At 34.9% G+C, this 15449-nt stretch overlaps 1 protein-coding gene across 1 annotated transcript in view; it reads right to left on the bottom strand.

The window, feature by feature from the left end:
* Positions 1-445: 445 nt before the first annotated feature.
* SEC62 (SEC62 homolog, preprotein translocation factor) overlaps positions 446-15449 on the bottom strand; it is a 32382-nt gene continuing 17378 nt past the window's right edge. Inside the window, exons 6-8 of the mRNA XM_043874242.1 lie at positions 12208-12268; positions 10261-10380; positions 446-3343 (exon numbers count right to left, since the gene is read on the bottom strand). Of these exons, the coding sequence (XP_043730177.1) occupies positions 2874-3343; positions 10261-10380; positions 12208-12268 (651 nt within the window). The 3' untranslated portion in view covers positions 446-2873. The remainder of the gene's footprint in view (positions 3344-10260; positions 10381-12207; positions 12269-15449) is intronic.

The raw sequence follows: 15449 nt of genomic DNA, 5'->3' as shown, positions 1-15449 counted from the left end.
ACTCACAGAATAACCCCAATATTCCCCCTAGGAGCAACAGTTCCGTAGTTGCTAATTTTGTATGTACCTTTATGGGCTTCCCAGGTGGCGCTAGTGGTAAAGAACCTGCCCGCCAATGCAGGAGATTTAAGAGATGTGGGTTTGATCCCTGCGTCAGAAAGATACCCTAGAGAAGGACACGGCAACCCACTCTAGTACTCACGGTCCACAGGGTCGCAAAGAATTGGACATGACTGAAGCGACTTAGCAAGCATGCAACACGGTGATTTTACAGAACCTAATTACCATGAATGATGATGATATGTGCTGTTTTCTAGTTCCTAATAAAGATTCAAAAAAGAAAATTCAATTTACAAAAGACACCGAAGATTTTTCTATATTAGCAACTAAGTGGCACTCAAAACGCAAAACCAGGAAGGGGGAAAACATTAAAACCTGCACATAATTTTAATATGATATATTAAAATTTATTACTTTTTGATAGTATTAAGCTAAATCCAAATTATTTCAATTAAAGTTGTCTAGAAGGCCATATAGCTTGAAAATTAAAGAAATCAGTGGGAGGGAAAAGCAAAAACAATCTACTTAATATATTGACTTTACAATCACAAATGCATTATTATCTGGACTCAGTTGGTTAATTCAATCCTGCGTATTAGTTAGGCCAATTTATACCCACTACACAATAAATCCTACATTATCCAAAGGCGTTATGCTTCTATTTACAGTAGCATAGCAAATCTGAAGTCTTTTTTAAATAAACAATCACCATTCCATTGACTAATGTAACCAATTTCCCACGCTCTGGCATAAGAATATTTGATGTTAGTCAACAAAGACAGCCATCTATTATTCTTGAGAAATGTAACAGTGGCAGTCTTTTGATTTTTTGTTTAAAGTAAATAACTTTGAATAGTAAAAGAGCTGAAATTTCTAACTTGCTTCCTAGCCACAGTAAGAATGACATTTTCCCCCAGGGACCTTCAAATATTCAAAAAATTTGGACTAACATTCTCTAAGAATCCATACATATCAATAAGAAGCTGACTTTCTTGCCAGGCTTCAAATGCCTTAAAGATGAGACATAGTACATACATTATAAAGAGCTTATGGATGAATGTTGAGTGCCTGGGCATTGTTACAACAGTAAAGGTTAAATCATTTTTATTTCTGAAAGACACTTTTGGTACCATTATCATATCCCAAAATAGGTATTAATGCTACTGATGATTAAGAAGCTCAGAAGTTATAATTATGCATCCCTTATTGTGGAAATAAAGTAGGAGAGCTCTGAAATGTGAGGGAAAAACACCCAGGCACTTAAATCAATGAATATTTGCTAGGAGGAAACTTAAACTGATTGCAGCCTTCAGAGAGCTGCATTAACATCAAATAGCCACATTTCTGTCCACTTACAAGGAATACTATAAAGAAGCAAACAAGCCATGTTTAACAAAATGTGTTAGCATACAGAAAGTGTAGTTTTTCACACTTAGAAAAATTTAAATCTTTAGTCTAACACTTAGATGGGCAACAGCCTAAAGAAAAATGAAGAACTATACACACCACCTATTTCAACTACAAAATGCTCTGTGACTGAAGGAAAATAATTCAATATTCACTATCATTTTGTAAGAGTATAACTTCAAGGAATGATTATGCTCATAAGTAAACACACGATATTCCTAAAGATTTGCAACTAAGGTTTGCAAGACATGAAATCAGACTGCAAAACTAGTTGAAAGCAATTAGAGTCCAATAGTACTCTTATGTTTTCTTTTATGCTCTTTATTTTAAATTGATATTTTAGAACAGTAAATTATCTTTCATAGCAGTTCTCCTGGTCTGATAATATAGTACCCCATTTCTGAATGTAGAGACTTAAGATAAATCAAAATGAACATTAAGGCGTACAAACAGCTACTTTAAGTCTGCTCTTATTTAATAAAGATCGTTTCAACTCATATTCAAATACATGGAATGTTGGCACAAAACTGAAGCTGCTGTAGAAAGATCACAGATGCTCTGTGGGTTACTGAAACTTCCATCTCTCTAAAAACATACCCTTAAATGGTCTTAATTGTACAAATTTAAGTGTTGAGAAAATGTCTAAATAATAAGTAACAATTAAAATAAAATGTTTATTTGTAAATTATGTACAGAATACATTTTACTTTACGACAAGGAAATGGGAGGAACCATCACCTTCCAGCCAGTTCTGCTTGCTCCCTCTGTTGGAGATGACCATCTTACTCTGAATCAGGCGTACAAATCAGTTTGGATTTCCTAAGTTGGAAAAGGAGAATTTGTAGCTAAACTAAAAGTGTTGCTGCATTATTACTAGTTGGCTTGTTTCCACAAAATGTTTTTGAACCCTGCTAAATTAGAATCTTAGAAGTTTTCTGGTATAATTTAATAATCAACAAAAGCTAAACTAATAAGAACAATAAGTTTAAGCATTTCATCTCAAAGAAACTCTGAAATGGCTACAAAACTATGCTTAATCTGAAATACTGGTGTTTATTTTTATCCCTTTTAGTTATTCTGATTAGCCTAACAGTAAAAAGCCATACAACTATCAAAAATGCCATTAATCTAAATGTCATTGTGGAAAGTGCATCTTTGATAATTGTCAAAATAAATGAGACCTATTTACTGTAAAATTATCAAATAGATAAAATTTATAAATGGCTTTAGACTGTACCAACAATAGTATTATATGAAATGAAGGACTGAATATAACTGCTTAGATGTCAAATCCATTTCAGTATATGGATTTAAAGAATGCTACAAATGTCATGTGTACATTATGATGATCAGCCAACATAGAAAATCCAACCTCTTGCACATATTTAGTCCCCAAATTAGTCAGATTATGATTTTTCATGTGAAGATTTAGTTGTTTCTCCATCATTGTCTTCTTCCTCCTCCTCTTCACAATCCCCATCTGTTTGCTGTTCCAGTTCCTCTTTTGTGATCATTTCGAAATCATTCCCATTTCCACTACTGTGTTGGGATCGGTCATCTTCCCTCCTGTCACTGTCTGTGTCTGAATGCCGTTCTCCACCTGAGCCTTCTGTTCCATGATTTCCTGGTCCTACTTTCCCCTCCTCATCTTCCTTTTTCTCACTGTCTGACTTTTCCTCACTGTCGGACTTCTGTTGCTTTTTGGTTTCAGATTTCTCATCTTTCTTTAAGTCTGCTTTTGGTCCTTTGTATTCATGTGTGTACAGAGGTCTGAAGGAGTCAATGAAGCCCACGTCAGCAGTCAGATTTGGCAAGAACCAAAAGTGGTGCCTTCCTCCAGTTATGAGCCAAATGATGAGAAACAGAATGCAACGAGCTGTGGGAGAAAAATTTCTCTAATTGAATAATTCAAGCATTGACTCAGACAGCAGGGAATATTTGTTAATGAAAAAGAGGGAAAACATTCAGTCTTCCTATTTGCATATTACATGCACCTTAAATATAAACAGTTAAATCTTAGTTTAGCAGCTATCAAGAGTATTCCAGGCACACAGCATTCTGCTCTGAACCTGAGGGCACAACGCCACAATGCCATTCAAAAAAGTGCTTTTATGTTTTTTTAATCTGGGCACTGTTTCTTGGATATACTTATAATTTATGTACTTTGCTATGTTACAGTTCAATAAGCACAGCTGCCAGTTGGACCCTGAAGTATGCGTGAAATCATGGTAGAAGAAAAAAGGAAATAAATGCAAGCAAGAGATGAATGAGATCTTAAGAAGCCTTAGAAAGGAGAAAGCAGGGCTGCATTACGACTTCCCTCGATACTTTTGCCTTTGTAAGACAATTCCTCCATTAAAAAATATAAAAAATTATGCTTTTTACAGCCATTCTGGTATAAACACAAATATAACCCTGCACAGGTTCACTATTATAGAGAAGTGTATATATTGTTACTTTTGATTTTAGAAGAAATGAAAATGAAATTATTTCCATGGGTCCCTAAATGTATCATGAGTTCAACGCACGTGCTAACCCTGCCTAAAGGATAAGTCTTCTAAGTAAAAATACTTTTGAACAATAAGAGAACATTTTCCTAAGCACAATTTCTTTTTATTTAAGGACAACATTTTCCCAATATTAAGTAACATACAATGCAAATGAAATCCAGATTGGCTTAACAAATAGGTTTGAAGTTACTCTTTTAGAGCACTATGATAACTATGGGCTTCCCTGGTGGCTCAAATGGTAAATAATCTGCCTGCAATGCAGGAGACATGGTTTGATCCCTGGGTCGGGAAGATTTCCTGGAGAAGGGAATTGCTACTCACTCCAGTATTCTTGCCTGGAGAATTCCATGGACAGAGTAGCCTGGCAGGCTACAGTCCATGGGATCAACAATGGTTAGATAATGGAAGTAACTAAGAATTTTAAAGTTTATAGTATTGAACTATCATAAACCCCAGTATTTCATATAGCTTTCTTTTAATTTATCAAATATATAGAGCTGAGTGATTTGTCTGGATTTTACTTTTTTAAAGGTCATGATTATGTGAATGTTATGAGCTAATTAATTATGACAGGTTTCTTGGGTTTCATTTTAGTTTTCGTTTTCTTTACAGATAATCCTATCATTGTTTTCTAATAAAGTCTGAGAAAAGCTCATCTATGTTTCTTCCATTATTTAGATTCAGACAGGTAAAATAGTTATAGCTGCCTTGACTTTTATAAAGCAGTAATTTCTGTTTTCACAAAAGAACATAAATATTCTGAAAGACTGTATACACACCAGTATCTTTTGTGCGTACAAACAGAAAAGGCAAAAATGCTTGAAATTATGAAATAAATCAGTGAATAAACCCCACTGATAAAAAGAAGTAATGAACATCTCTTAGGGAGGCTGCATATTTTTTTCTCCAAATAGAATTATGATGTTACAATAGATTTTGAAGGGTTATACAACAGTTCATAATATGAAATCTTGCCTGAAATCCAAGAAAAAGCAACATTAAAGTGGCAAATAAAATCGCATCCCTTTGGGTGTAGCAGAATTCTTTTTTTTTCAATAGTTTTTCTCTATATGGCAGTATATTATTAGGGGCAAAAAGAGAAGAATCATGAGGAAAAACTACTGTGATATGTATTGTCATACCATTTCTATGGCCTGGCGTGCTGCAGTCCATGGGGTCGCAAAGATATTGGACACGACTGAGTGATTAAACTGACTGAACTGAATCATTTCTGTACTAAAAGTGACATATTCAGAAAATTGCCAAAGGTCTTATTTTAAAAGGCAATACTAAATATACATGTTCAAAGCAACACCAAATTTAATTTGACCAATAAATAATACTTCATGAGATAATATAATAAAATCTCCAATTTATAAGTAGGATACAGATCAAACCATTTAATAGTATATTTGGAATTGTCTAAGGGAAACAACATTTTCTAAGAGAAGTAACAAAAATGTAGGATTTATTTTCTGATTTGATTGACAAGGCTGTTTAACATACACTGCTACTTAAACTCCCAGTATATTTAAAATGAAAAATTATAAAAAGAATTACTAAAGAAACAATACTTTAAAGAGCAAAACAAGATAATAACCATAAATTATTGTGAATATCAGTTTAAATGAAAGATAAGCAAGTGGGTTAACTCTATTCAGTGGAAATTAACCTTTGCTGAAAAATTTAAAAAACCTTCTAAATTTTCAGGGTTCTGGGAATCAGAAGACATCAACTTGACTAGTGTATCTAATGGCAGATAAAATTTTATGGCTTCTCATTCTTGGTGCAGGTAGTACATTACCACTAGTTACCTGCTTCACGCTCTTAGACAATTATTTTTTGGCCTGCAAATGTGCTGTTACATGCAGAAGCTTCAGGGGCTATTTTTAAGGTGAATAGGCTAGAGGAAGGAAAAACTGAAAGGTGGATGTATTCATAAGGTTTCACACAGAGTCAGAAATTCCCCCCATAAATGGATGCCAATAAACATGATGAACTGAATGAAAATACTTGATGAATCCCTGGGTCCATGGATGGTAGCACCAAATCAGGACCCCTTGATGTCCAGGGTGGAGGGAAATTGCTTAAGGCTATTGGTTACGGCTACAGCAGTAATGCTTTATAAACATAATAATCTACTACATTACATATCATAGAATCTCAGAGTAACACACATCTCATTCAGACAATCTTGGTCAAATTCTGTCCTCTAAAAACAGATATTAAATCAGTATTCTGGTCGTTTAAAAATTTTTTATAAATAAGTACTCCTATATGTTCTGGTAGAAAAGCTGATTTATCATTGAGGAAAATAACCAGAACTTAGTTATTATATAGCAACATAAGCTCTCAATGATTCAAAGAATTATATATGATAGGAAAAAAAAAAATCACTAAACAGCTTAAAAAAGCAGAAAAACATTGCTATTTCGCAAATGAAAAACTAAATCAGACCAGTTCACCCTAAATAGGAAAAAAATCTTCAAAGACTAGAATTTTAAGCAAAATAATACTTGTTTTTTTCCTCATATTAAATAACATGGCCATTGTGAAAAATACAGACAAGTGTAAATAAGAATCCTAAAATCACTCATAACTACCACCACCATTTATTTATATTTAGGTATATATTTAGGTGTATTTCCTTTTAGTCAAATCCTTCTTGGCACTGAGTATTTCCATTTCAAAAAAAATTGCAGAAGAAGGTAAACTTCCAAACTCATTCTATGAGGCCACCATCACCCTAATTCCAAAACCAGACAAAGATGCCACAAAAAAAGAAAACTACAGGCCAATATCACTGATGAACATAGATGCAAAAATCCTTAACAAAATTCTAGCAAACAGAATCCAACAACATATTAAAAAAATCATACACCACGACCAAGTGGGCTTTATCCCAGGAATGCAAGGATTCTTCAATATCCGCAAATCAATCAATGTAATACACCACATTAACAAATTGAAAGATAAAAACCATATGATTATCTCAATAGATGCAGAGAAAGCCTTTGACAAAATTCAACACTCATTTATGATTAAAACTCTCCAGAAAGCAGGAATAGAAGGAACATACCTCAACATAATAAAAGCTATATATGACAAACCCACAGCAAGCATCACCCTCAATGGTGAAAAATTGAAAGCATTTCCCCTGAAATCAGGAACAAGACAAGGGTGCCCACTCTCACCACTACTGTTCAACATAGTGTTGGAAGTTTTGGCCACAGCAATCAGAGCAGAAAAAGAAGTAAAAGGAATCCAGATAGGAAAAGAAGAAGTGAAACTCTCACTGTTTGCAGATGACATGATCCTCTACATAGAAAACCCTAAAGACTCTACCAGAAAATTACTAGAACTAATCAATGAATATAGTAAAGTTGCAGGATATAAAATTAACACACAGAAATCCCTTGCATTCCTATATACTAACAATGAGAAAACAGAAAGAGAAATTAAGGAAACAATACCATTCACCATTGCAACAAAAAGAATAAAATACTTAGGAGTATATCTACCTAAAGAAACAAAGGACCTATACATAGAAAACTATAAAACACTGATGAAAGAAATCAAAGAGGACACAAACAGATGGAGAAACATACCGTGTTCATGGATTGGAAGAATCAATATTGTCAAAATGGCTATTCTACCCAAAGCAATCTATAGATTCAACGCAATCCCTATCAAGCTACCAACAGTATTTTTCACAGAACTAGAACAAATAATTTCACAATTTGTATGGAAATACAAAAAACCTCGAATAGCCAAAGTAATCTTGAGAAAGAAGAATGGAACTGGAGGAATCAACCTGCCTGACTTCAGACTCTACTACAAAGCCACAGTCATCAAGAAAGTGTGGTACTGGCACAAAGACAGAAATATAGACCAATGGAACAGAACAGAAAGCCCAGAGATAAATCCACGAACCTATGGACACCTTATCTTTGACAAAGGAGGCAAGGATATACAATGGAAAAAAGACAACCTCTTTAACAAGTGGTGCTGGGAAAACTGGTCAACCACTTGTAAAAGAATGAAACTAGAACACTTTCTAACACCATACACAAAAATAAACTCAAAATGGATTAAAGATCTAAATGTAAGACCAGAAACTATAAAACTCCTAGAGGAGAACATAGGCAAAACACTCTCCGACATAAATCACAGCAAGATCCTCTATGACCCACCTCCCAGAATATTGGAAATAAAAGCAAAACTAAACAAATGGGATCTAATGAAACTTAAAAGCTTTTGCACTACAAAGGAAACTATAAGTAAGGTGAAAAGACAGCCGTCAGACTGGGAGAATATAATAGCAAATGAAGCAACAGACAAAGGATTAATCTCAAAAATATACAAGCAACTCCTGCAGCTCAATTCCAGAAAAATAAATGACCCAATCAAAAAATGGGCCAGAGAACTAAACAGACATTTCTCCAAAGAAGACATACAGATGGCTAACAAACACATGAAAAAGTGCTCAACATCACTCATTATTAGAGAAATGCAAATCAAAACCACAATGAGGTACCATTACACGCCAGTCAGGATGGCTGCTATCCAAAAGTCTACAAGCAATAAATGCTGGAGAGGGTGTGGAGAAAAGGGAACCCTCTTACACTGTTGGTGGGAATGCAAACTAGTACAGCCACTATGGAAAACAGTGTGGAGATTCCTTAAAAAACTGGAAATAGAACTGCCATATGACCCAGCAATACCACTTCTGGGCATACACACTGAGGAAACCAGATCTGAAAGAGACACGTACACCCCAATGTTCATCGCAGCACTGTTTATAATAGCCAGGACATGGAAGCAACCTAGATGCCCATCAGCAGATGAATGGATAAGGAAGCTGTGGTACATATACACCATGGAATATTACTCAGCCGTCAAAAAGAATTCATTTGAACCAGTCCTAATGAGATGGATGAAACTGGAGCCCCTTATACAGAGTGAAGTAAGTCAGAAAGATAAAGAACATTACAGCATACTAACACATATATATGGAATTTAGAAAGATGGTAATGATAACCCTATATGCAAAACAGAAAAAGAGACACAGAAATACAGAACAGACTTTTGAACTCTGTGGGAGAATGTGAGGGTGGGATGTTTCAAAAGAACAGCATGTATACTATCTATGGTGAAACAGATCACCAGCCCAGGTGGGATGCATGAGACAAGTGCTCGGGCCTGGTGCACTGGGAAGACCCAGAGGAATCGGGTGGAGAGGGAGATGGGAGGGGGGATCGGGATGGGGAATAAGTGTAAATCTATGGCTGATTCATATCAATGTATGACAAAACCCACTGAAATGTTGTGAAGTAATTAGCCTCCAACTAATAAAAAAATTAAAAAAAAAAAAAAAATCTTCCTAATTATATAAGCCAAAAAGACTTCATTATCTTAATTATTTGACACCTAGTGATAAGCAATTTTCATATATTTATTAATCATTTGTTTTTAATTTCCTCTTTTGAATTTAATTGGATTATTTTTATAATGCTTTATTTTTAGCTATGAAAGCCCCTAATCATTCAGAAAGGTAAAATAACATTATTTGTATTTTCTTTTTTTTTTATTTGTATTTTCTTATTGATTTTCAAAAAGGATTTTAAAACTTGTTAGTGCATCAAGAACTTATTTTGGTCCATGGTACAAACTGATTTTTCCTAAAAATGGAAAATCAATTGTTTATAACCATTTATTATATAAAATGTAAATGTTTAATATGTTTCACTTGTCTTAAGTAAAAAAAAATGTTTACTGAAAGTATTATGTTTATTAAATGACCAATCACTGTAAAAATATTAAAGTCCTTATGGCAGCTAAATTTTAAGCATATCTATTTGCAGACTCTTGTTTAGTTGCTAAGTCGTGTCTGACTCTTTTGCAAGCCCATGGACTATATAGCCTGCCAGGTTGTCCATGGGATTTTCCAGGCAGGGATTTCCAGGGATTTCCTGGAGTGGGTTGCCATTTTCTTCTCCTGGGGATCTTCCCAACCCAGGAATAGAACCTGCGTCTCCTGCATTGGCACCAGGGAAGCCCACTTGCAGATTAAGACATATTAAAGCCTTTTGTCACAACAGGGTAAATCTAATTAAACACATATACTGCTTGAAGCCTGAGTCAATTTTAGGATATGACCATATACTTCTTAATTCACCTACATTAATTTTGCTATTTAGTTTTACTGAAGCTCCAGATTACAGTCCAAACTGCTCCACAGCTACCTCTTGCTGAGGTCAGCCTTGCTAGTAACAATACTTACCAACAGCAAGGAGAAGAATGCTGGCTACAAAACAGCCTGCACCCACACTGAGGTAATAAACGCCTACTCTCATTTCTGCCGGCCAAAGAGGGAAGAGGGTGGCTGCTATCACTGCAATCACTGCAATAAGAAACGCAAAGTTACACATAGAAGCCTTAGATTAAAATGTTAAATGGCTCAGTTGCCAAGACAGTGAATATACATACCCCTAGGGGGAGAATAAAACATAAACTTACTGAAACATATAAAATGCTCAGTTATCAATCATGCATAGTTCAACCTAACATTTTAACTACTATTCTCATATTAGGTCAAGATTTCTCTAGTATAAATTATATATAATTAGAAAAGTGCTGTCTAAAAACGTGAAATTGTTAGCTCCTTAAATGATCAACTGCTGCTGTTTTCAACTTCATTTTTAACTATAAGATATCTGTCTACCAAAAAGGGATGCTTAAAGAAATAATCAACCAACGAAACTAACCAAAAATGACTCCAAAGATCCCTCCCTGGAGATTGGTTCTGGGGTGAAACACTGACATCTACTGAATGAAAAGCTCACCAGATGATTCTGATACAGATAATGTTTGGTGATAGGGAAACCGTATACAAGCATCTCCAGTTTTTTCCCCCTAAGTACAGTAGGACCACATGGAATAACCAAAAGAATGACTGGTATTTAGGTGTTTAGAGCAAGAGAAACCAGGATTCAAATTCTAGCTATTTAATTTACAAGCTAAGGGTTGGATTTATTATTTTGAATGGGATCCTATGATAACATATTGATCACATTTGTTCAACTGCTATCTATTTTTTTCTACTTGTTAAATCATTCTCTACCCCTACCCCCAACCAAATTCATAGGAATAACACACACCTATGGTAATAAATAAAACAATAAAGTAAAAAACAATTAAAAATAAACAAAAAAGTATAATGTGAAGTCTTTACCCAATTCTTGGTCCACTCCCCAGAGGTTAACTACTATTGTTTCTTATTTGTATGCCCAGAAACTGCCTGTATACAATTAAAACTAGTCACACAGATTTTTTTCCCCAAAAACGAGCTTACAATATTCTCTTTCACAATTTTCATTTAATATATTCTAGATATCTTTCTGCAAGTACACCCTATCTAATTCTTTCAAAGCTGCATGATATTCTGGCATGTATTTGTACTGTAATTTATTCACCATCCTCCTATTGAGAGACTTGAATTGTTTCTAGCTTTATCCTATTATTGACAAGAGTGCAACAATTACCAATGCCCATGTGTGCAACTGATTAAGGTACAGGATAAATTCCTTGAAGTTTAACTATTAGGTCACAAAGTAAGGCATTTAAAACTTAAAAGATATTTGCTAATTATCCTTCTAACTACAGTCTGAAGGATTCGGATTAGAATTAAATGTCAATGCATATTTCTGAACAGACACTTTATGCAACTGTATTACTATGAACAGCCATGGGATAAATTCCTAGAAACAGAACACTTGGGTCAGTGTGTATACACTTAAAATTTGAAAGATATAATCAAACTTCCCTCCATAAAAAATAAAACAATGAACATACCAACAGCTACTGGAGCATAGTAGTGGTTTTTCTTAAGTGTTGGACCTTCACTAATAATAGGTACTATTCCACTTTATAGTCCTCTTGATAACTGCTATTGTTTTAATTTGTATTTAACATGAGGGTGATAAAGTATTACAATTATTGGTCACTGTGTTTCTTTATCTGTGAGCTACCTTTACCATTTTTCTAGCAGGCTGTTAATTTCTTAAAGATCTTTGCTTTAAGGTAGTGCAAATATTTTCCTCAGTTTATCATTTATATTCTGGCTTTATTTAAAATGTACTTTTAAAAAATAGCTATTTTATGTTAAACATTTTCTTTCTGACTTCTGTATTGTTTACTTTCCTTTCTAAATTTTAGAGAGTGTACTTACCAAGAATTAATCCCATGACAAATGTTTTAAAGTGAACTGGGTCATAGATCCACACAAATACCTAGAAGAATCAAGAAACTCCAGTGCTTAAAGTTCTAAGATCACATCAGATCAACAGTTAGTTCCCACCTATTAACACATAAGAACTACTTAAAAATTAAACAAATTTCAAAGACTTTTTCTTTAGTAGCAGTGGTTTCTTGGGTATATATTCAGTTAGAAAATTATTTTTAAAACTATAAGTTAGGTAATGCAGTTAAGTACACTTCCATGTACTTGCATGTTTTTAACAAGTTACTCCTGGGTGCAAACCATTACTTAACCATTACTTATTCAACTTAAATTGTACAGCCTTCTGTCCCTATGGTAATGATGTATATAGGCATGAGCAGAGTAGACTCAATCAAAGAGCACAGTTAAGACAGATTGCAGTCAGGCCCTATGACAGATCCATCAGCTCTCAATTCCACCCTGTTCTCTCCAACTGATGAGACACAAAGGACCATTATTAAAGATTATGCTCAGTGAACATAAAAGATTCTATGACTCTCTGCAATGTCATTATTACAGAGGATCTGCAGCCCCAAAGCTGGGAACCACTGCTTTAAAGCTTACTTTATACAACAGAAATTTCATTTAGAATAATTAAATTCTGTTCATCAACCATAAAACTCTTAGTTTTATTCTCTTGGTTTTTATAAATAACAGTACTCTTCCATTTCCTGGTTCTATTTTGACCAAAGCTCTTTGCTACTGTCTTTTTGATCTGGTTCCAACAATCCTCTTTTTTAACTCTGCATATTTATCCTGGAAATCAGATCTACAGATGTCACTTCTGCCACTTAGCACTCTAAAGAAACAAATTTTAAAAGACATTTCCCATCTTTAAAAGTGTGATTCCTCCAGCTCCATTCTTTCTCAAGACTGCTTTGGCTATTCAGGGTCTTTTGTGTTTCCATAAGAATTGTGGAATTTTTTCTTCTAGTTCTGTAAAAAATGCCATTGGTAACTTGATAAGGATAGCACTGAATCTGTAGACTGCATCTGGGAGTAGAGTCACACAATATTGATTCTTCCTACCCAGGTACATGGAATATCTCTTCATATATTTATGTCATCTTTTATTTCTTTCATCAGTGTCTTATAATTTTCTGTATATAGGTCTCTTGTTTCCCTTAGGTAGGTTTATTCTTGGATATTTTCTTCCTTTTGTTGCAATGGTGAATGGGATTGATTCCTTAATTTCTCTTTCTGATTTTTCATTGTTAGCATATAGGAACGCAAGTGATTTCTGTGTATTGATTTTGTATCCTGCAACTTTGCTAAATTCACTGATTAGCTCTAGTAATTTTCGAATAGCCAAAGCAGTCTTGACAAAGAAGAATGGAGCTGGAAGAATCAAGCTTCCTGACTTCAGATTATACTACAAAGCTACAGTCATCAAGACAGTATGGTACTGGCACAAAAACAGAAATATAGACCAATGGAACAAGATAGAAAGCCCAGAAATAAACCCATGCACCTGTGGGTACCTTATTTTTGACAAAGGTGGCAAGGATACACAATGGGGCAAAGACAGCCCCTTCAATAAGTGGTGCTGGGAAAACTGGACAGCTACATGTAAAAGAATGAAATTAGAACACTTCCTAACACCATACACAAAGATAAACTTGAAATGGATTAAAGACCTAAATGTAAGACCAGAAACATAAAACTCTTAAGAGGAAAACACAGGCAGAACACTCGATGACACAAATCAAAGCAAGATCTTCTATGACCCACCTCCTAGAATAATGGAAATAAAAACAAAAGTAAACAAGTGGGACCTGATTAAACTTAAAAGCTTTTGCACAGCAAAGGAAACTATAAGCAAGGTGAAAAGACAACCCTCAGAATGGGAGAAAATAATAGCAAATGAAACAACTGACAAAGGATTAATCTCCAAAACATACAAGCAACTTATACAACTCAATACCAGAAAAACAAACAACCTAATCAAAAAGTGGGAAAAAGAGCTAAACAGACATTTCTCCAAAGAAGACAAACAGATGGCTAACACATGCTCAATATTGCTCATTATTAGGGAAAAGCAAATCAAAACTACAGTGAGGGATCACTTCACACCAGTCAGAATAGCCATAATCAAAAAGTCTACAAAAAATAGATGCTGGAGAGGGTGTGACGAAAAGGGAACCCTTGTGCACTGTTGGTGGGAATGTAAATTGGTACAGCCACTATGGAAGACAGTATGGAGATTCCTTAAAATACTAGGAATAAAACCACCATATGACCCAGCAATCCCATTCCTAGGCATATACCCTGAGGAAACCAAAACTGAGAAAGACATATGTACCCCTATATTTGTTGCAGCACTATTTACAATAGCTACAACATGGAAGCAACCTAGATGTCCATCGACAGATGAGTGGATAAAGAAGTTGTGGTACATACACACAATGGAGTATTACTCAGCCATAAAAAGGAATGCATTTGAGTCTGTTCTAATAAAGTGGATGAACCTAGAGCCTATTATACAGAGTGAAAGTCAGTCAGAAAGAGAAAGATAAATATTGTATACTAATGCATATATACGGAATCTAGAAAGATGGTACCGAAGAATTTATTTGCAGGGCAGCAATAGAGAAAGAGAACTAGAGAACAGACTTATCGACATGAGGAGAGGGGAAAAGAGGGTGAGACGTACGGGGAGAGTAACATGGGAACTTACATCACCATATGTAAAATAGATAGCTAACGGGAATTTGCTGTTATGGGAAGCTCAAACAGGGGCTCTGCATCAACCTAGAGGGGTGGGATGGGGAGGGAGATGGGGGAGGTTCAAAAGGGAGGGGATATATGTATACCGATGACTGATTCATGTTGAGGTTTGACAGAAAACAACAAAATTCTGTAAAGCAATTATCCTTCAACTAAAAAATAGACAAAAATTTTTAAAAAGTTTGAAAGCATACTTCTTTGTACAGAATAAAACCTTAGCCTTTTTGGGCATGCAAGCACCTAAGGTTTTGCTCAGGCTGCTTCCTTTGTTTAATAGGCCTCTAACTCCTTTGCAGTGCACCTGGCAATCTGCCAGTCATCCTTCATGGCTCAGCTCAAGTGTCCAGGATCTCCAGACCATTCTTAAACCTCTTTTGACTAGATTAACCATCCCTGATTGGTATTCTCCCATCATAATACTATCCATGTCATACTACAGTACAGGCATACTTCAGATATTGCAA

Source organism: Cervus elaphus, chromosome 19 (assembly GCF_910594005.1).
Source record: "Cervus elaphus chromosome 19, mCerEla1.1, whole genome shotgun sequence".
In the NCBI taxonomy this organism is placed as follows: domain Eukaryota; kingdom Metazoa; phylum Chordata; class Mammalia; order Artiodactyla; family Cervidae; genus Cervus; species Cervus elaphus.
This window is presented reverse-complemented; position numbering and strand designations above follow the sequence as displayed.